At 38.7% G+C, this 22,824-nt stretch overlaps 1 protein-coding gene across 1 annotated transcript in view; it reads left to right on the forward strand.

Moving 5' to 3' along the window:
* The window catches only part of ablim2 (actin binding LIM protein family, member 2), a 67,471-nt gene that overhangs the window by 16,484 nt on the left and 28,163 nt on the right, over nt 1-22,824 (forward strand). Inside the window, exons 3-8 of the mRNA XM_084924640.1 lie at nt 5,784-5,967; nt 11,479-11,591; nt 11,846-11,972; nt 12,099-12,192; nt 17,789-17,876; nt 18,619-18,677. Of these exons, the coding sequence (XP_084780766.1) occupies nt 5,784-5,967; nt 11,479-11,591; nt 11,846-11,972; nt 12,099-12,192; nt 17,789-17,876; nt 18,619-18,677 (665 nt within the window). The remainder of the gene's footprint in view (nt 1-5,783; nt 5,968-11,478; nt 11,592-11,845; nt 11,973-12,098; nt 12,193-17,788; nt 17,877-18,618; nt 18,678-22,824) is intronic.

The raw sequence follows: 22,824 nt of genomic DNA on the forward strand, positions 1-22,824 counted from the left end.
TAGTGTTTTCAATGTTAGTTTACCGATTGCTGAAGAGTTTATGAGTATATCCAGAACACATAAGAGAAGGGTTGCAGCCAATCTGGAGCTCCACAGTAGGCAGAAACATGTGACCTGAATAGATACAGTGGAAATCGCGCAAGTGTATCGTAAAGGCTAGGACAGAGTCATTCATATAGACGCTGCATATGCTGCATGGCTGAGAGCAGCTATCTTGGGTTCGAATCCAACCCATGGCCCTTTGCCGCCTGTATTCCCTGCTCTCACTCCCTCAGCTTTCCTGTCATTTTTCAATTTACCCTTTCAAATAAAGCTGTAAAAAGCCCAAAAAAACCAACATGGAACCCTAACCATACTGTGTGTGGAGGTCATATGTTTCTGCTTACTGTGGAGGTCCACACCTGTTATTGCCACTGTGGAGCTCCATAGTGGCTGCAGCCAGGTGCTCTTCACACATAAAGGAACAATAGCATGTTAGCTTTGTTTGTTTTTCCTTTGAGAAAAATATCTGCCTTCTTAGCTGCACTATATACAGCTAAATTTTATGGTAGTTGTTAACTCTTTCTTTTATCTTTTACTTTGTGGCATGCAGTTAAGCTTAGCTTTTTGTACTTAATTAGGAGGCGGCTGTTGCTAGCCGGTGAACCAAAACAGTGGGGAGTTGGGCTGAACAACTAAACGATGAGCCAACAAAGGTTAAGGTTAAAGTTGCCTTACAAAACTGTAAAATCTGTAAAGATTTAAACAATCGCTTTGTTCATTCCGTGGGTCATTATGCAAATGTAAAATGGTAAATGGCATGTATTTGTATAGCGCTTTACTTAGTCCCTAAGGACCCCAAAGCACTTTACACTACATTCAGTCATTCACCCATTCACACACATACAAAATGTACTGTTTATAAGATTGGGGAAACCTGCAGTCAGCTGAGACTGAAGAAGTCCATAGGATGAGTGACGAAACGTTTCTCCCACTGAAAACACTACGTCCAGATGAACAGAATCAACTTTGGAGATAAGCAGAATGTTATTTCATATCTATATCAACAATGCAGCTTCAAATCAGAAGTGAGTCAAAAAAAAAAGACCACAATCTGATTAGCGAGTCAGTTAGCCATTGCTAGCCGTCTTTTATTTCATTGTGTCAAAATTAAATATATTTAGGACATTTTTAATATTTTTAGTAGGATATTTTTAGGATACCCAGCATTATTTTTGACTTGGTTTCTTCTCCAGAGTTTCAAATCTGTTACTTTTCTCTCTTACTAGACCTCATTTGTACATGAGAAAACAGATGCACCATATTTTATTTATAGACCACAACAGGGTAAGTTGGTTGTACATCCATCCATTCCGTTCGAGGAAAAGCTAAACAGACCTCATTTAGCATGAGGGAAGCACATTCACAACACACTGAATTCCTCTCAAGTCATTTGGAGTTATGCAAGTGCCTTCACTGTGCATGAGATAAGCCTTCAGAGACAGAAACAGTCTTGTTTTTGTAAAGTAATATCTGTCAGCCAGAAGACATTGTAAGCATCTTTCTACTGTAGTGTAACCCGTAAACCTACATCACGCTGACATATTGAGAGCAGGTAGCTTTCTTGATGTTGTTATTGCTTCTAATTATGACATAGATATTCCATGCTTATGGTGTGTGGTGTGTCAGAGAATTAAAAGGATTAAGTGCAAACAGACGCACTCCTGTATAGCCCGAGCTAAGAAGTTGAAAACCTCTTGTATTTGTTGCAGTTTTTTGTTTTTGCAGTTCAGCGCCCGGACATGTTCTGTTCTTATCAGCTGAGTCTCAGGACAACGTGTCTAATAAGATGCATCATGATCTCGTCTTCTTTGGTCCGAGTCCAGTGAAAACACCCACAAACTCACCTTCTGTTGTCATGGAGATGAGATGATTCTAAAATGACACCATTTTTGTTCTTCTGAGTTCAGAGTTCAAGGCTAATTCTGACACGTTCATGTGGCTGTTAACATTTTCTTGTTTTTTTTTTACATTTTTGGTCACATCAATTAAAACACCAGTTTTTCTTTAACTCCATTAAAAAGATGGAAAGCATTTCTGTATTACTTTATAGCAAGTTACAGTTTTACCAAGTACACCACTGATGTTAGAATTCTAAATATGGACCAATCAGTTTACTGATTTTTATTTCCATGTCTACTGAGTTTATTCAACTTTATCTGGCTTTCAACATATGCCCCACCCCCTGCATTCGTAATACACATTCCAGTTTGCAATGAGACGGTATGTCATGTAGTCAGGCAAAAACCTTTTGATCTGCATTAGAGGCAAGTTTACAGTAACTTTGAGTAATCTGCAATATATGAACTATGTTACTCTGCTTCCCATTAAACAAATAACATACAACGATTTAGTGTGCTGTCACCTTTAATGTTTTGTGGAAGAGTTATCCATGAAGGATGAGCTCATAAAGACTCAAGTGTTGAGCTGCTTAAGCAAATAAGTTATGATACAGAGAGGAGAAAAGCCTGTGTGCCAACTGGCAGTGTAGGTATAAATATACAGGGATTGAAAGATGAGCTGATGGGAAACAGCATTTAGGACTGAGTGAGGACGTCTGTTTCTCTATACGTTTCTGCCCACTATGTCTCTTTCTAAGTTGCTCAATAGCAAAGCTGTTTTCTTGTTTTATTTTCTCTCACAGTCTCAAGTCTGTCAGTCTAAAGTCTTACTTCAAGACTTATGTCATTTGAAACAATTCTGAATCAAGCCTCATGTGTATTAAAGGACATTTACATTAAGTCTCAAAGATTCTGAGTTCCGAAACCTTAAATGTCTCATAGAAGTCCACATAATTTCTGAAGACTCAAGTCCAAAGTCTTTTAAAAGCAGTCTTAAGTCATTTATAAACAGTCTCTTAGCTGTTCTTTCCCAATTTAACTGAATCACAGGAAACCTAAATCCTAATGTTCGTAGAATTACTTGAGTCCTATCACTAGTCCTTTTGTCCTTTTGGTGTTGGACGAAAAGGACAAAAGCGCCTTGTGTAGTGTCTTTGTGGGCACTTGGCTTCCAAATTTTATACTGACTGTCTCAGAGCATTTCAAAAGAGGCTTTGCTGAATTATTGTTTCTGTGGTTATATTTTATTCCTCGAAACATGACTCCACCTATCCATCCACTCAGAGTTACCATGTAGTGGTGTTTATTCCATCAAATCTGAGCATTATCTCATTGTAGACAGGTTGCCAAATTTCTGAACCGGATGAAAGGGAATTGATTGCAGCTGCTGGAAAAATTTGTCTTCCTGCGAAAACATTCCTGCTTGCATTGTTGTTTTATTAGCACATCATAAGCCCTGGTAGAGCTTGATGAAAAAAAGAGAAATTGTGCAAATGCTCCACAAAAGTTATCCAACATATCATTCAGAATCAGAATCACAGTAAAATGTTGTAGTTTTAGTTTAATGTATGTCAGTGAAGAAAATTATTGCTGTACCCAGTGGGCTAAATCTCCTTTCAAGCTCCTTCCCCAGGCCTGGTTCCAGAGTGGGACCCTGGTATCCCTGTTCCTGGGTCCCTTGATATTTACGTAGAGGGTCATGTGAAAAAGTCTTCTTTTGTTTTGTTTTTTTGACAAAGTTGCCTTGAGAGACCCTACAAAAAGCCCCTAGTAGCACTTGGACACACCTCTACCACACTAAGGTGGCGATTTACAGAGGATACTGTTTTCTTTTTGTTAATGTTTTTAAAAAGCAAAATGAATGCAGACATTTTTTTGTTTAATATGTTTATTTTGATTAAATTTATGTTATAACAATAAAAAACATATACTGATTTGAGCACATGAGGGATGCTGGTCATTAACCAGTTAATGACAGAACCTTGGGCTTGGTTAAATTTACTGGTTTGACCTGTCTACCAGTGAAATGGATCTTAATTACCACTGGAAAAACTCATCAACACTGTTTTTATGCAAGTTTGCTGACACACACCTTCCAATGTTCATGCAAGTATGTGTGTGAATTTGTGCTAAGAGCATGCGCTAGAGACACTACATGGATAAAAGCACAGCCATGAATACTCATGCAATGAAGCTCCTGGTTCACAGTTTTTGTGCTGATGTTAAGAGCAGAAGAAGTTATTAAGTCAGCAGAGCATTAGCTATTTCTCATCCACTATGTCCCTCTGTACTCAGCAACATCACTCTACAACTTTACGTGGTCTGCCACTTGGTTCTTAAAAGCTTTCACTTTGCATCAATACCGCTTACAATTGATGATGGAATATCCGGGAGGGAAGAAATTTCACAAACTGACTTGCTATTATAGTGCCACACTCGAGTTCAGTGAGCTCTTTAGTACCAAACATTCTTTCACATTCTTTTGTAAAGGCAGACTGCATGGATAAGTGCTTGATGTTATACACTTGTTGCAATGGAATTTACAAAACACCTTAATTCAAGGGTAAAGAGGTGTGGCACTTTTGTCCATGTAGTGAACTTTTGGACATCATGTAAGTTTAAGTGTGTGTAAAGGTTCACTGAGCAGTGTCCAGGCATGACACAAAGCAGCACAAACTTCTATCATGTGTCTTTCCTGTTGTTTTTTCCAGAAAGAAAGAATTGGGGGGAAAGGCAGGAGGGGTTTTGTTTTTGCTAATGGAGAGGAAAAATAAAGCAAAGCTTTCCCTCAGGGCATAGCAGCTCTGTGATGTCATATGGTTGCTATGTTTGCTGTGTGTAATCAGGGTGAGATCCTGTCATGTTTTGTTCAAAGGCAGACAAACAGACACGGTTCATTATTTGCACGCGGGCTAATAACACACCCATGCTCACGTGACCCTACTGAAGAAAACAATCAGACGTGTCAAACTGGCTGTGCGTACCACAATACCGTGTCTTTCTTTTACTTTCAACTCTGTGGATTTTTCTGACTTTGTTTTATAAAAGTAATATAAAAGAGATTAATTATAAAAGTATAGAAGTGGCTGTCTAGATTTAGATTAAAACTTTACCCTCATCTCTTAAACTAACTTGTGGAGTTCCCATTCTAATGGTGCATGCAGATTTGTCTTTGAGCATAGAGCATACATTTTGAATTTAGGAAGACTTTGTGTTGCATCCACCACCAGTTTGGCATGATTTTGTTTTTTTGTTTATTTATGCGCCCTAATTTCATTGCTGGGTTGTTCACAGGTTGTGAATCAGCTGATTGGTGGGTGTGTTGCATGTGACTGATGTGTATTTTCCCAGTCAGGTGGTTTTTTTAAAGTTCATTCCCCTACTTTTTTTTCTCCACATTTCTTGTATTTCTAGGGTGTAGCATTTAATAAAGTGGATGCCTAACAGGTTTCTGATATGTTGTTTTAGATCTCTGAAAAATGCAAATTCATTCACTATCATCCAAAGTTTCCACGGTTGTTTATTTTGGCCTTTTGTGGAGCTGTTACTAACTGAGGTTAAGTTATTTTTAAATAAATAGCCAAGGGATAAAAAGGCAATATCTTCTGCCTCTTTCACTGTGAGCAATAAAATTATAGTATAAAATTCATTTGTTTTTTATATCTTTGTTTTGTTTACTATACAGTCCTATGTCTGTTGAATTAAACCTATACACTATATATTCATTTGGCTTGCTTTTAAAAACTGATAATTAAGGAAAAAAGGGAGAACAAATTCTGATGTCTGCTTCTTTTCCCTTTTTTTATCCATTTGGTTATTTCCTAATTCCACCCTTCCCTTTTACATGTTTCTTTTCTCCTGGCTATAACTTCTGACTATTTGTTCCTCTCTCTTTTTTTCCAGTATGTGGCTGTGAGCTGGCCCAGGGAGGATTCTTTGTGCGGCAGGGTGAATACATCTGTACTCTGGACTACCAGCGGCTGTATGGAACTCGCTGCTTCAGCTGCCAGGACTTCATTGAAGGGGAGGTCGTGTCCGCGCTGGGCAAGACCTACCACCCACGCTGCTTTGTTTGCACCTCATGCAAGTAAGAAATTAGCATGTGGAGTAGAATGCAAATAACAGATTTCATTTTTTACTTTGGTATTTCCTAAAACTAGCAAGTGGGAGAAACATGGCTTTGAGAGCAGCTTATTCATTTAGCACATAAAGTCACTGCCATTAATATACTGTGACCTTCTAAGCACCACTGAGCCGTGTGTCAATAAATCGGGCCTGCGGCACTTAAAAAAGGAACTTTGCAGTTCTGCTGACTTTCATGACATTAACAGAAAACTGACAAAAGCAACCAAATTTTAGAGACTTTGCAACTGAGATGTGTTTTTGAAAGCATACAATAACGTGAAAAGGTGTCCTGCACATTCTGGTGCATCATCAGAGGCCTTGACTTAACATAAGCAAAGTCATTTGACCAGAACAGTTTATATAAAAATGGTGCTTTAAAAACATTCAATCAAATACTTCTTAAGGATTTGTTGTTTTAAGCGTTGGATGTAGGTGACAAGTGGATTAGCGCTTAAGTCGAAGGCAGTGATGAACTAGGTTTTGCTAGGTTTAGTATAAGGATTTTACACTTAGTTGTGGTGATTAAACTTTAAGACGCTTAAGATTGCATGAACTGCAATGAGTGTCCTTCCAAGCATTTCAGTGCATGTGTATGTCCCTCTCCCCAAGTAGGGGACAAGTCAGTCTAGGGGAACAAAGATTGTTTTTTAGCAAAAACATGAGAATAGTTCAACCAAATGACTAAAGAATCTGTAATGTTGTGAATAGCAAGCGCAGATGTGGAGTTTGCTAAGGAAGAGATGGATGGACATATGTTTATACACAGACAGGTTTTTTCTTAGTTTTCAAACCCAAAACAAATACAAAGTGATAAAGAGTGAAGACCGTCAGCCTTTAATGTGACGAATTATTAATGTACTCAGCACAATACAGTATGCAGTAACAAGACTGTTTAACATATTTCTTTCTTCAGTGTTGCAGTTTTAAGTTATTTAATTGCTTCTTAGCTTTCAGTAGATTAAAGGTTCTACAATATCTTCTAATTTGACAGGGACAAGTGCTATTCATTTCTTAGTGGCGATGAGTGAATACAACCGGTAGTTTCTTTTTGCTAGCATATAAAGGATTGGTTTGATAGCAGTCGCTGGGTTGACCAATATGCAGAACAAGAGGAAAGTCCAAGTAACTCGTTGAAAATCTAAGACGTAGAACTGTAAGTTTACTTCCCATTTGGGAAGGTCTCTTGGTGTCATTTCTAAACATCTGTAAATTCTGATCTTTGGCTCAATTCATTTCAACTGGTTACAAGTACAAGTTATTTGTATATGTCCACACTTTGCCAAAAATCTAGAAGAAAACCCAAAACTGTTTCCTGAAATGAGAGGAAATTGGTTAGGGTGTTCAGGAACAACCCAAGGCTCAAGCCTGCCAAGAACTGGAAAGTGCTGGAACACACTGGTGTTCCAGCACTTTAAAAAACAAATTGAACAGTTCAGAGAAATCATTAAAAGCTCCAAATTGCCATGGCATTCATGCACATGATGAATATATGACACACATATTTAGGTCAGTCCCACCCTTTTGAAAATACTTACCTTTTTACATACTCTTAAGGTAAGAGGACTTTTTTCCCCATTATGTTGGTAATAGGGAAAACCACAACCAATACAGCCTTCGTTCTCACAATATCATACAATTGATTGTCCCAAAAATCAGAACAGAATTGGGGAAAAAGGCTTTTAAAACGCTGCCCCTGCTTCCTGGAATAATCTGCAGAAGGAAATGAAATTATCAGAATTGGTTACCTTGGGAGAGTTGAAGTCTGTCTTAAAGGAATGAGAGAACAACTCTTTTACTCAGTGTGATTGTTTTTAATGTACTCTTAATTTGATCTGTTATTGTATATTTTACACATGTTGGTATGGGATATTGTATTTGTTTTAAATGCTATATACTTACGTGGTATATGTATTTTGACTTTTGTTGCCATGATGCCAGGTCTCTCTTGGAAATGAGATTTTTAATCTCAATGAGATTTTTTTTTACCTGGATAAATGAAGGACTAATAAAAAATAAATAAATAAATGTTTAGCCCTACAAATCCACCGTACCCACAGGTCAACTACTTTTAAATCTTATTTACTGGAGAAATATTGTGTTTCAGAATTTCACTCTCCCATTATAAAGAGAACTCAAAATCAAACGATCTTTACAGATGGAGACATCTCATAAGTATGTTTTGCACATCTCTCTTGGTGTCATTTACAAGCACATAAAGCTATAATAGACATACATGTATAAATATAGGACACACGTGTCACTGCACACCAAACAGTTGCACTCACCTTTTTCAATCTACGTCCATGCGTCTCCTGTATAGTGTGTCTGTGTGAGAGTGTTGTTTTCCAGGCCCTGAAAGGTAATGGAAGCCTCTTGCAGGCAGGAATTTTAAGTGTGTGGTCAGTCAGTGCAGCCACTTTGCCCATTCCCACAGCTAGTGTAAAGTGTCTTTTGAGCTGGGGGTGGGTTTTCTGTGTTTGTGTGTGTGTGTGTTCATCCTATCATACTTTGGTCATCCCGTTGCTGAACCTGAGATCAGAATGTTCCAGTGTGGTATTTGGAGTTCCCTTACAACAAATGGTGCCTTTGTGATAGTAAATCACACGGGCCTTTTGTGAGCAATATAAAAATGAGGCTAATAGGACAAGTGCTGCTTGAAATGAGACATCATATTGTGATTAGTATATTTTTCGTATGTATGTCACAGTGAAAGGCTGTGTCAATCATCAGTTATTTAGTAATCTAGCTGTTTTTCATTTTGCTGTCTGGATTTTCTTTACGTGTCTGTGTCTCTCCACATGCAATGTATCTGCACACACACAAGCATATATTTTTTTATGTTTACATACGTAGAAAAACCCAATAATCATATGAGCAAGCTCTTTGGCGACAGTGGGAAGGAAAAACGGCATCTGCTGCGACCGGATGGAAGACAGGACAAAAGACATGTTGTGGATGATGCTTAATGCATAATGCATATAAAAGAGTCATGAGAATTATTAAAACTATTAAATCCTTTAACTAAACAGGTAGTCTCACTGAGACCTAGCCTTTTTTTAAGTGAGACAGATGCAAAAATTGTGATAGACAGCTACATAAGAAAAAGACACATAATACATAATCACAAATTAAGAAGAAGATGTGCAAGAGTAGCTGCAGACAGAGAAATACAACAGTTTAAAAGTTCAATGTGGGCAGCTAAGTGTTTATATTCAAGTTTTTCCAAGGTGAGTGTGAACAGGAGGTGCAGCTAATGTTAAAATAATGTCCTGCAGTCTGGTATTGTAAGCAGGTAGTCTTTGCATCTTGTAAATAAAACTCACAAAATGCTACTCTCCTGTTCAAACATATAATGATGAGTAAAAAAAGCATTGCTGGTGTGGATGAATGGCAGTTAAAACTACATATGAGTCAAAACCATTTACAAATAGTGTCACTAAAATAGTGTATTTTAGACAGTAACCTGCTACCAATAAAATGATAAAATGATATTTGTGTAATATTTTAACATAAACATGGTAATATGATGACATTAATGCAGTAATAAACCAATAGTAATGAGGGAAAATGGGTTGATGGGTTTCAGATTTTATGCTTCCATCAACCTAATACCAAGAATTAAACTGTAAGCAAGACTTACAAAAACTCACAATGTCAGGTTTGAAGACATAACTTTTTGTCTATTTATGCATGAGTCATCTTTAATCTCAGCCATTCACAGTCTGCCGGTATGTCTTCCTCCCTCAGTAGCTGGCTGTGTCAGTGTGACAGCAGCTCCTAATATCACATTTCAGAGCTGTAGGAAGCTGCACGTGGCAGCAAGTCAGAGCCCACCTCTGCCAAGGATCCATCATTCCTTCTGCATTTGACTCGATGACGGCAGCTGTTTGTGAAGCAGACTGCACAAACAGCCAGCAGACATTAACATTGTTTCATTGTCATTGCAATAACTCTTTAGCTGTATAATGGCATTTGTCTTTGGCTTGTAAGTGAAGCCAGTGTCCGTGTTGCACCTCTTTCATTTCCTACTAGATATTACAAACAAGAAAAAGTAGAAATTTAAAGATTTGAACATGAGATGTCAAAACAAAGATCTCCATCCAAAACCAATGCACTAACAGCCCACTGTTACAGGTTTTGGGCTTCTGGTGTCTTTCCAGCACATGCTTAAACATGACTGCAGGGATTTATCCACATTCAGACACATCAGCATTAGTGGGATTCAAGGCTGTCGTTTAGGTGATAAGTCCTGGTACTCAGTCACTGTTCCAGTTTATCCCGTAGGTGTTGGATAGTGCTCCTAAAAAGAACCCAAGTACACTTCAGCTTGAGGTCATGAACAGATATCCCGTCATTCTCCTTCAGGATGTTTTGGTAGACAGCAGAATTTAATTTAATTCTATTTATGCAGCACCAAATCACAACAACATGCACCTCAAAGTGCTTTATATTGCAAGGTAGTCCCTACAATAATACATACAGAAAAAAAGCCAACAGTCATATCAGCCCCTATGGACGAGCACTTTGGCGACAGTGGGAAGGAAAAACTCCCTTTTAACAGGAAGAAACCTCCAGCAAAACTAGGCTGAGGGAGGGGCGGGGCCATCTGCTGCGACCGGTTGGGGTGAGAGAAGGAAGACAGAACAAAAGACATGCTGTGGAAGAGAGACAGAGATTAATAACAAGTGTGATTAAATGCAGAGAGGTCTAAAATTCATGAATTCATGGTTCCATTTATCACAACAAGTCTTTCAGGTCCTGAGGCAGCAAAACAGCTGCCAGACCATCACACTACTAGCACCATATTTTACTGTTGGAATGATGTTCCTTTCCTGAAATGCTGTTACTTTTACACCAGATGTAATGGGACACACACTTTCCAAAAAGTTAAACTTTTGTCTCGTCATTTGAGTATTTTCCCAAAAGTCTTGGGGATCATCGAGATGCTTTCTGGCAAAACTGCGACGAGCTTTTAGGTTCCTTTTGCTCAGCAGTGGTTTTCGTCTTGGAACCATTTTTACCCAGTCTCTTTCCTATGGTGGAGTCATGAACACTGACCTTAACTGAGGAAAGTGAGGCCTGCAGTTCTTTGGATGTTGTTCTGGGGTCGCGTCCTTTTGGATGAGTCGTCACTGTAACATGTAACAATAATTAGTTGAGTATCTGGTGAATTGTCAAACATATTTTGAGTAGTAGGCTTAGAGCTTGGGCTTATGACCTCAGCATTTCTAACTTTCTAGAGCGCTCTCTGGCATTTCTTGTGAAAGATATGATGACAGATCCTCCTTACAGGTGAAAGTCATCAGCATAAAAATACTTTCAGGGGTTGGAGGATATTACTAATTGGTCTGTAGGGCCTTCTGAGGAGCCTTTTATGCACCCTGATGGACCAAATTTTATTTCAGAGTAGAACAAACTGTAATGTATCTGTCAAACCCCTCTGATCATCTACTGTTTTTCTCTTTGTTTGTAGACAGCCATTTCCAGCCGGGGACCGAGTGACATTTAATGGGAAAGAGTGTATCTGCCAAAAGTGTACCCAGCCTCTTCCCGCCAACAGCCCCGCACCCATACAGGCTGTCCACAGTCAGTGCTTTTCTCCTCTGTTTGCCTGTTTGAAAGCATAACTCATGGCATAAGTAAACTTCGGATTGTTTGTTCCTTCACTTAAATTGGCACTTTCCTAAATTGTGTTTTCCTCATAGAAAACAAAATGTCCAAAGTTTCTTTTGCCCTTCAACTCAGTTAAATCAAAGAACTTTTCCACTAAAAGAAAGCAAACTCTAGTGTCATTTTCCATTAAATTTGACCTAGTCTTTGTTATTTTGTTCTCTGTACAGACTGCTGCGGCTGTGGAAAGGAATTTAAGAATGAACAGTCACTCGTGGCACTGGACAAGCACTGGCACCTGGGCTGCTTCAAATGTAAAGTCTGCAACAAGGTGCTCAATGCCGAGTACATCAGCAAGTACGTCTGGCTGAATATACTTTCATTATCATAATACTTCATTAATGCTGTTATTTAGATTTATATTTAATATAGATGCTTGCGCCTGTCTCTAACCTGCTTATTTGTCTTGTGTCATTCTTACAGGGACGGGATCCCCTACTGTGAAATGGACTACCACGCCATGTTTGGCATCCAGTGTGAGAGCTGTAAGAAGTACATTACAGGGAAAGTCCTTGAGGTACAGCACTGCTGGCTTCCATTAAGAACAAAACCTTTTTTAGCTGTTAGCATGTAGCATGTGGTTCAATTTACTTGTTGTCTACTCTATATGAACATGTATGGGGAGAAGAATAATGGAATTACAGTAAATATAAATGCACAAAAGGAATAACTGTTGAAAACACTGAATAATCTGAATCGATAATCCCACTTAATCCAAGAATGTTGGTTCAGTTTATTCAGTGTTTAGTTTACACAGTAGTTAAATCATCAGTAAGGTGGTATTTCTAGGACAGCTATAGGAAGTTAAACCTCAGACTTGGCCATTCCTTCTCTTGGCCAACCATACAGCACTGATGTGCTGATAACCTTCATTTTTTAAAATCAGATTGCTTGCAGTATTTTTTCCTACTTTGTTCAACCGCTTCTTGTCTAATTCTCAGTGACCCGACAATTAATTTATTAAATAAGCTTGTTCCTTCCAAGAGCTGCATTATTAGATTACACTGTTGACAGTGAGAGAGCATTATACGTAATGCAAGAGGCTTCTAGTTGACAGTACAACTTAATCACAACTGCCATCTAAATGAGTGATATCAGTGTTTGTATACCAGTGTGAACTGCAGGATATGATTCTGCAGGTCATTGTAGTGATGTTTCTGTTGGGTAGTTTAAATGTTCTGTCATAGGGCACATAATTTAAGATAAAGTTCAGTATGAGACAGTGAACCTGTACACAAGCTAAAGAATTATTAATAGAAAGTCATCATTAAATGGCTTACTTAGACTGGTTTTCAATTCAGATCAATTTAATTCATCCATCCATCCATCTTCTTCCTCTTATCCGGGGCCAGGTCGCAGGGGCAGCATCCTAAGCAGAGAAGCCTCCCTCTTCCCGGCCACTTCCTCCAGCTTGTCTGGGGGAACACCAAGGTGTTCCCAGGCCAGCCAAGAGATATTATCTCTCCAGTGTGTCCTTGATCTGCCTCCTCACCTCAACTGGCTCAAAAGGAGCCAGTTGAGGTGAGGTCGAGCCATTTCAAGCAGCGGCTCTACTCTGAGCCCCTCCCAAATGGCTGAACTCCTCATAGGGAGAGGCTAGTCACCCTTTGGAGGAAGCTCATTTACCCGCAGAATTCAGTGCATTTCAGTTCACCTTTATTTAAACAACAGTTGCCTCATGATGCTTTATTGTGCGTTTTATAATATAAAAGAGAGAAACCCCCAGCAGTCCATCGACGCCCTATAAGCTTAAAACAGAGTGGGTAAGTATGTGATCGGAGACAGAGAAAGAGGCTACAGAAAAACACAGCGAGTTGCATTTTACAGGTTTGTCATGCTCATATTTCCACTTAACTGATTCCAGGACTGACCTCATTTCCCCAAAGAGACCATTAAAAATTCATCATATTTGCAAATGCAAATACATTACCTCTTGTCATGGGGGTTTACAGTAACACCACATACCTTAAAACAGCCAAAGGTATTTTGTGTGTTAGTTTTCTTGTAATTGCTGGTGTTTACTGAGCATACAGTTTACTGAGCATATAGTTGTTAAGGGTGCGTCTCTTTCCAGGAAACATATACTTAATATCCAGGTTGAACTGCACGTAGTCTAAAGTGAAGTGCTGCTTTTGTGGTTCCATAACAAGTTTCATAACTCCAGCAAAAACAAACACCCATATCAGAATAAAATGTTTGCTAAAGCTTAGACTTCTGATTGTTGCATGAAAACTACAGGGAGTTGAATCTCCGGGGTGATATGATGTAACACAAGTTAATGACATTGCAACAGCAGATGCAGATGGTGCGTGCGTTGATAAGTGCTGAAGGAATGATCCCCATTCTGGAAGAAGGAACACGGCAATAACAAATAAAAGAATAGTGGCAGAGAATCACGCAGCCAGGATCTGCTCTGTTGTTGAATGTTCAGTGCAGTCTGACTGAGTCTCATGTTTTAGAAATGGAGCTATAGCACAGATTGCACACTGTCACCTGCCTCTCACCTCAGTGTCCTCAAATGATCACTTTCTTTGACTGAAACCATTGGTTCATCTTCATCGGTGAGCGTGATGACGCAGTGCATGTTTTAAAGTGTGTCATCAGATATGAGGGACAGAACAATGGCATTTGTGATCCTTATTTTAACACCTTTGCTAGAGTTAGCAGCATGAGGTGGAATTGCAAATAAAGTTATAAATGTCCATAGGATCTACCATAGAAAGACAACTTCAGCTAGCTAATAGTTAGCTGGGCTATTACTGCCTTATCATAAACATTCAGGGTTGAATGATGATGCTGTCTCATGTGTGAGATTCAGGGACCCATTCCAGCTGTTCTAGCTGTGCAAGGCTGCACTTTGAAATAGTAACTGAAAGACTGTACTTTCAAAATGCCGTGACATTTGGTTGAGATCAAAGAGCACACAGAGGTCATACTGCACTGAGTCAGTAACTGCAGATAGCAGCAATGGAATTGAAGCTATGTTTATTGTTGCCCGGTGTTCCTTGTGTCATGGCATTTATTTCTCATCCAAGATGTTAGTCAGTCAGTCACTTTGTCAGTGAAACAGTGAGAGTAGACACTGTGATGTGTCATGCTTGGCTGAAATTGGGACATAGAGGACAATGCAAGAGCAACGTGCAGTCGAAGTTGACCTTAGCAATAAATGCAAAGTAACTGGAAATACTGGGAATAGTAAAACAAAAAGATGAAGAAGAACCAAGAACCTAAAAGAAGTCTAGATGCCTTTGACTCAAGCACTTGAAACATATGTAACCAGGATGGCAGATATATTGTCTTGTATTCTGCATCTTTAGCCGATGCAGGAATATGAAAGGACATGAAATGAAGAAACATTTTGGATGAGCAGCCCAAGGTAGTTCAACTCATTTGACTTAAGCACTTGCCATGACCTGGATGATTAAGAACCTACACAAACATTATTGAAAGGTTTAAACTTACTGAGCTGAGGGAAAACAATATGTAACACCCAAACTATACCTGATGAGATTAAGTATTTCTGCTGTCAGCCAAGCATCTGTGCTACTGATCATTGCCTAATTTGCTTCATTGGCTTTTTTATTTCTGTCACTGTTCATACTGACTATTAAGTTCAGTGTTAGTTTGAAACACCTTCAACATCAGAGACAAGGCTTCAGTATTGTTTAACCATTTGGTTTCAGTGTTCAAGATCACTTTGTGGTACAGTGAAGATATGAATGTCACTTTTTAATAAGGTTCTGTATTTGAATGAATGAGTAGATGAGAAGTGCTCGTATTCTAAAGCACTTTGAGTGGTCGGTAAGACTGGGATGTCAGTCCATTTACTTTAAAGTTGAATATATTCTGAGGTAAACTTTTGATTTCAGTATCAGATGACGCAGCATTCGTGCCAGTACTTTTGTCTCTTACAGTATGTATAACTGAACTGTAAAATCATGAGCTGCATATAGATCCCATTGCTGTTGTGTTCTAATAACCTGTGATGCAACACAGAGCTTGATGTATGTGCAATCAACTGGATTGCAGACCATAGACCATGTTTGTGTGTCTGTGTGTTCATACTGCCACAAATTTATTCCAGTCTTCTAAATGAATCACATCCCTCACCTGACTGGTTCCTGGAATTGCGAGATGAGCAAATGGAGAGAGCATTAGAGGTAGGATAATTTTGAGAAAACATATGGACTGTAGGAAGAAAAGATATAAAAAGCAGCTCTCCCATTATCTAAAGCCATACTCTGCATGAGATTCAGCCACAAACTTCAACCCTGGCTGACCAGCTACAGCCCCATTCCTAAGTAAAAATCAAATTAGGCTCTTTCAGTCTCAACTTCCCTCCAAACCATTCCTGAGCCCCCCTCTTCTTCCTTGATATGCCAGTCCTGCAGGATACTGAATAAGATCATTCTCCTCCCTGTGCTGAGAAAGGAAGGATTTGATAGCAGTTCTATCTCCTTTCCGCCTCTCTCATACTTTCCATGTTTGAATTTCAATCCTGTTCCAGCCTTTTATCTTCTTAGTTCTTTGAGTTCCTGGGTCAGCTTCCTCTTTTCTCTCAGTTTCAGTTCAAATATGAACTTCTGGCATAGCATCTGCACCGTCTATCAGTTTTTAAACAGATGGCCTTTTGTTTTTCTGTCAGTAACACCTAGACTTGGAGTCTTCTTGCTTTTTTTAAGTACATTTCTGTGCCTGGTTGCCTCCTCTTTCCATCTGCTGTCCATTTGGTTGAGACAAGCATTAAGCAGGGTGTTAGCCAAGAAATATGATGTTGACATCCTGTTTTCTGGTATCCTACCTTATTAGAATGACGCAGCATAGTGGAGGAGCCTCAGAGGTGTTGTACGTAATCAAACTGCTGTTACAGCAAGATGAAATCTCTTTGCATGGAGAGCAAAAGAATGACTCAATTGCAATAAACCTCCACCTTGTTTTGTTTATTACTGAGTCCATAAATCACACGTGTTTTGGGACAAGAAAAACTGCCAAGAATGAGACAATTCTGCTCACTTTCAGTAATGGTGGTTTTTGTTGCCATGAAAAAAGACAGAATAAGGATCTGGTATTAAGAAAATCACCCAAAAGACTGTGGAACTTAAGAGAATGGGATGCTTTTTAAGGTTTGCTAGTTTGAATCCATGAAACAGCTTGAAAAATCTGTCAAGAAAAGGAAAACTCCCTCTGAGTTCCTGTTGAGGAAGCCACTGACCAAATGTAATATTTGCTCTTAGGGATGGAAGTAGAAAGCAGACAACTTACCCAAACGATTCAATGCACACAGTGTCAGTGTCAGTCAAATCAGCTTCCACAGCCAAATATGAACCCAGACAGTCCCCAACACTTGACCAGGTCACATATAGACTAGCAGTTTCACAAGTCAAGAAACAATCCACACTCTGCCTCAAAATCAATATCACAGACTCATTCATCCTCACTGTGACAACTCCCTCCCATCACACCGCTTTGTGGATTCTGACAAGCTCTGGAGATAACATGTTGCCTCCATACTAAACACACAAGGAGCTCCATGCTTAACACACAGGCCATCATACACAGTGCTTATGGAGAAAACGTATTGGGTGAATTTGTATAAATACAGGATTAAGCCGAATGTCATGAATGTATTTTAAATCCTTTTTGTCAAAAGGATTTTATGTGTTACTCCTGCAGTGCTCTGTCTGAATGGCAATGTCTCCACCTTGTGGCTAAATGATAAAACAACCTAATTTTTGTAGTTTAACAGAAGCAGTTTCCCTTTGTCCCTCATTTAGCTTTAGCTCAGCAACACTCCTGAAACTCAATGTTCATTTTGCAACTAATTTATAATGAGGTAATTATGCATTTTCTAAGAGAGCTTATGTATATAAACATAGATGCTAACACAGAGGTCTTTCAATGAATGTGTTAGGCATAGGGAATAAATCACATCGTTCATTGAATGAAAAGAACATTTAAACTGCAGGCTTGAAAGCATACTGGTTGCCATCTGAAAGCAATGTATTGATTCCTCTTCTGCTTTGTTAGAAGGTGTCTTTTTGGTCTGCATTTCTTAGGAGACATTATAAATTGTAACTGCTGCAGTGTGCTAATGTGTTTTCATTCTTCAACAGGCTGGCGAGAAGCATTACCACCCCACATGTGCACGCTGTGTCCGGTGTGAGCAGATGTTTGCAGAGGGAGAGGAAATGTACCTGCAAGGTAGAAGCAGCCTTCATATCTCTTATTATAGCTCCTACCTGTCAGGATAGGCAGTGTAGTTTTTCCTTCCTAACCACAGAGGATCCAGTGCTAAAACTCTGATCTATTATTAGACTAAAGCACATTACTTTCTATTCTTAGGCAATAAGAGCTCATTTTCTAGTCGCGACATCACTTTTTGGTTCACCACGTTCTCTTTTCTCTTTTACTCTGTTTCATAAACCCAATGTGTGTTGGTGAATAAATCAGGCACATGTGTGCTTGAGTCACATTAGTTTAGTAACAGAGATTCTGTCAGCTGCTGCTGTGATTAACACAAGGCAGACAGTAAATTAATTCAATTATTTCTGATTTAAAAAGCATAAAACATGTCACTCCAATTTATGAAGTAATGAGTTATGCATATGTGCTTCTCAGCCACAATACTAGCCTATTATTGTGAAGGCTCCGCTTGTGAGACGGGATTTGTTGGGGTGTCCTATGATGTCAGGTACCAAGTTATTGGCAGCAGATCGTTTGGGTCTGAGGGTTTTAGCCTGCAGCCACCATGGATCTGGCTGTTCTCATGCAAAGTCCAGTGGTGATTTTACTGCTGTGACTCATCAGGGCATTTTATAGTCGTGACATACTGTATGATTTAAATCAATCAAATAGTTCATTAAACTAAACCATTTTTGTAATATTTGACCCACTTTCAACAACATGAAAGTGCAAATGGTGCTGTCTGTCTCTGTGTCTTCAGGATCGTCTATCTGGCATCCTCCATGCAGACAAGCAGCCAAGCAGGAGGAGAAGAGTAAGGTGGGTGGTAAAGGCAGTCCTGACAGAGATATATATATATGTGTGTAAATAAATGACAGAAGAGATAAAGCTCTGACACTCCCTTGTCATGAATTCCTCAGAAGTTAAAAAGGAAGAGTTTGAAAAACCTCTGAATATAGCACAGTCAGTGGATGAGTTTAGCTGCTTTTAATACAGAAAGTGGAATATCACAATGAGCCCAAAAAACAGTTTCAAAAACTGAATTTTTCATAGTCCCAGGAAATTATAATGGAGGTCTCCAACCTTCTTGTGTACATGAAATAGTGAGCAGGAGGAAAATTTGGGTCTGTGTTTGACAGTCACTGAGGTTTCTTTCGAGTTCTTAACATGAACTGCTGAACTGCAGTTTCAGGAGCTTTTTGCCATTTTTTTTAATCCCTACAAGCTACAGTTCAATCTTTATTACAAATTTTTGTTAAAAAGTTCTTTTTTGTTTTTAAAGTTTGTTTTTTTCCCCTAAATAGACCTAATACCTAAAGTAGAGGTACCAACACATCCCAGTGTCCACTGCAATATTTACTGAAATAAAAAACAACAATAATAATTTAGAACATTTTTACGACTCATCTGGCATTTTTTCATTTAGCTTTCTAAACTTGAACATTTCATAATTTGTTTCATTGTAAATAAAAATGTTCATCAGTAAGAACATTCCTATGAATATTTTCATGTCATTCCTTTTGTTGTTGCTGGTCCCTTTCAGTCATTAAAGTAGTACAACAATTTATACAGACTATAGAGTAATAACAGAAACAAAAATGTCACCAACAACAATGCATAACAAGAATCACCATCAAAAGAAAATTGTGTGAAGCTGAAGTTAAATAAAGAAAAATGTAATTGAGTCAGTTTAAAAAAAAAAGGTTCTGGTTTGAGCATTGCATCAGCCATTGTCTGCCCTTCCTCCATCTCCCTTCCTCATTCCTCATCGTCACCCCTCTCCTTCCCAGAAGCAGGTCCGGATACAGCTCAATGATGGCCTCGAGCAGCAGGTCGGTGCTCCTGTACGTCCCCGCAACCAAAACCCCACTCAGTTCCCCTCGCCTCACAACCATCTGCTGCATGGGTTGTTTAGAACTGACAACTTAGTGCTGCATTTTCTTCATGCTGAGAAGCAGTCACAGCAACACAAAGTGTTAAAGTTACATTTGTTACTTACTCTGGTGCTATGCAGAGCTGACATATGTGACTAAAGAAGCTGAGGATCTGTCTGCGCATGTACCCAGAATGGTCCCCTGGGCAGTTATGATTATGATTGATGTGGCAGTGTCCGCATCCATAGAGGGCAACACTCACACAGCTTGGATGTGTGAGTGGATAACACAGAGTGGATGCTTCTGTCTTGTTTCAGCGTGCTAAAAATATCAAACACAACTGTTACGATTCTCCAAATATTTAATGGAAAGTTCACTCTCTCTCATTCAACTTGTGACTTAAACATCATCGGTACTGATCCCAGTACAGCTTCACTAATACAGGCACTGCGCTCTCTGTGTTAAGTAGGTATTTGCTGTTTGAATTTTTGAGGAATTAAAATGTGTTCTTTTAGTGTTTGTGTTAAACAAAATGCCCCTATAATAACAGAAAAATGATTAAAGTTATGCAGAAGTGGAATTAAAAAGGGAGATGAGAAGATTTAGATTCTCTAGCAAACTCACCTCAAACTGTCTTTTTATATAAATAAAATTGATAGAACCTTTAGAAGTGATACTTAGCATATTTCTGAACTTTTTACTTTTTACTCCTGCTTTGAGTTTTTATCCTAAGCTAGGCTAACCGGCTGAGTCTGAAGTGTGATCATAATATCAACGCTAACTGTTACAATTTACGTACACTCATGTATGATACGGCTTAACCAGGTTGATTGTCATGAAAACAGTGTTGGAGAATTACAGTTCACCATTTGTCTGCTAAATATTCAGCATTGGGTTAACATTACTGTCGTCCTTCTCCATGGTTTAGTTCCCTCTTGTTGCCATCTTCTAGATGTTGTGTCTAACACATATTATCTTTTCAGTTCTACTTTCAAGTGTGTTTTTTAAGTTTGAGTGTTTGCAATATTTATATAAAGCCATTGGGACTGTTAAGGCATGAACAATAATGCAGCAATAAGGTAAACGCCATGTACATCAAACAAACAAACAAAATGTTCCCCAAAGGTAGTTTAAGGAGGAGCTTATTTCCATCTGTTTACAAATTTCAAGCAACTTGAAGAGTAACAGTTAGTCAACAGTATAATTACACGACAGTGTCCCCTAGTGGTCATGGAAATTATGACGGGCACAAAGCAGGACTAACATGATGTAATTCTACAGATGTTATGGTTTCTCTTGGAGAGTAGTCTTATCTTGGATCTGATTGGCTGTTGGATGGATTTAAAGAAGACTTGAGAAAAGTATAACAGGAATGACTAGTAATCCTTGTTTTCTGCTTGTCCATGTCCACAGCTGGGCATAACTCTAACCTTAAAGGAGCACAGTTTTTGTAGAGAGGTGATCTGGATGGATGGGCGAGTTGACATATAATTGGACTTTGACTTTAATTCTGTTTTTATTATTACAATATTAAGGTTTAAAGCTGTACTTTTTAAAACATGACTGTGATACGACTGTGGTCTAGCTTCTTGACTTATTTCACTGTAAATGCAAAAGTTTTGGGGTTTGAGTTTAAGAGGACACTTCTCTGGGAAGACGATTGTTTTTACTATTTTTTATCAATAATGATGAAAAAACTTGCAGCAGTTGAAGCAGCCATTCAGGATAAGACGTTTATAGGATTTTCTGTGTTGTTACATTACTACCCTAAAGAAAAGAAAGGGCAGCTTTGAATAATAATAAAAATGCATATGATATAACCCTGTATATAGAGATGGACCGATCCGATATTACGTATCGGTATCGGTCCGATACTGACGTAAATAACTGGATCGGATATCGGAGGGAAATAAAAAATTTAATCCAATCCATTAAATATCAAAAAAGCACCTCACAAAACTTGCGACATGGCCTAACTCGGCTCATAACCGTAGCACGTCGCAGCAGTGTGCGTCACGTGATAGAGCGGCTGTTTGTATTTGTAGCCTCGCTAACAATCCAGCATTTCATCTCCGAGGAAGTGATCCCAGAGAGAAGTAAAACAAGTGTGTAAGTTCATCTGTGAATGTTTGTAAAGCATTCCAGCGTTAAGCTTAACAACCGATATATGGAGCGACTGCCTCTCTCTCTCCCTCCCTCTCCTGCTGCTACTTCAATCATGAAGCTGATTAATGATCAGCTGATCGGCTTTTGTGTCGCGAGTCCGTCTCTCTTGTTTGTGTGCTTCTCACCAGAAAGAGGAAACCAGCGGCTGAACAACAGCAGCATGTTTAAGCTTGATAAGCTGTTGTTGGAATTTATTTACGTTCTACACCAGGATCCTTTTCTAGCTGACGGCTGGTAACTGTGCAGGGGCGGATCTAGCAAAGTTTAGCCAGGGGGGCCGATAGGGCATGAACAGGGAAAAGGGGGCACAAAGACATACTTTTCTTTCTTATTCTCATTTAAAATGTCTAGCTTTTAATAAATAATTATCCAAATCTTACACCCAAAGATTTAATCTGATGTAAAATGTATAGAAGTCCATTACTGTATATAGTAACTGTTAAGTCTAATATACCCTAGTAAGCTATAGTACTTTTTCCTTTGGGAAGGCACCATCTGTGCAGTCTGCAATTCTGTTGAAGAAAGATGTTGAATCTATTTAATTATTCTTCAAAAATAATTGATTTCTGTGCATTTTTTTTTCACACTGCATCAAATTAAAGTTGATTACGTCAATTAAGCATCATGAGGTGGAGGGTGGGTGGTTCCCTATATTTTTTTTGGGGGGGGAGTTTTAGAATCCTATTAGTTAGGTTGCTTACTCTTTAAAATACCAGAATAGGGAGGATGGAGTAGGTTTAAGTTTATTAGATTGATCAGTATTGCTGAACTATGGAATATTTTGGGTGCAGTGTATTTTTTGCATACAGGTATAACAGAATAGCTTTAGTGTTTTTTGTTTGTTTTACTTGAGTATGAACTTATACAAAAAGCAGCAAGATATTAAAAAACAGTTTTATTGATTGAAAAACACACTATATCGGATT

This window comes from Perissodus microlepis, chromosome 3, assembly GCF_051167445.1.
Source record: "Perissodus microlepis isolate ML-2025 ecotype Zambia chromosome 3, ASM5116744v1, whole genome shotgun sequence".
Taxonomy (NCBI): domain Eukaryota; kingdom Metazoa; phylum Chordata; class Actinopteri; order Cichliformes; family Cichlidae; genus Perissodus; species Perissodus microlepis.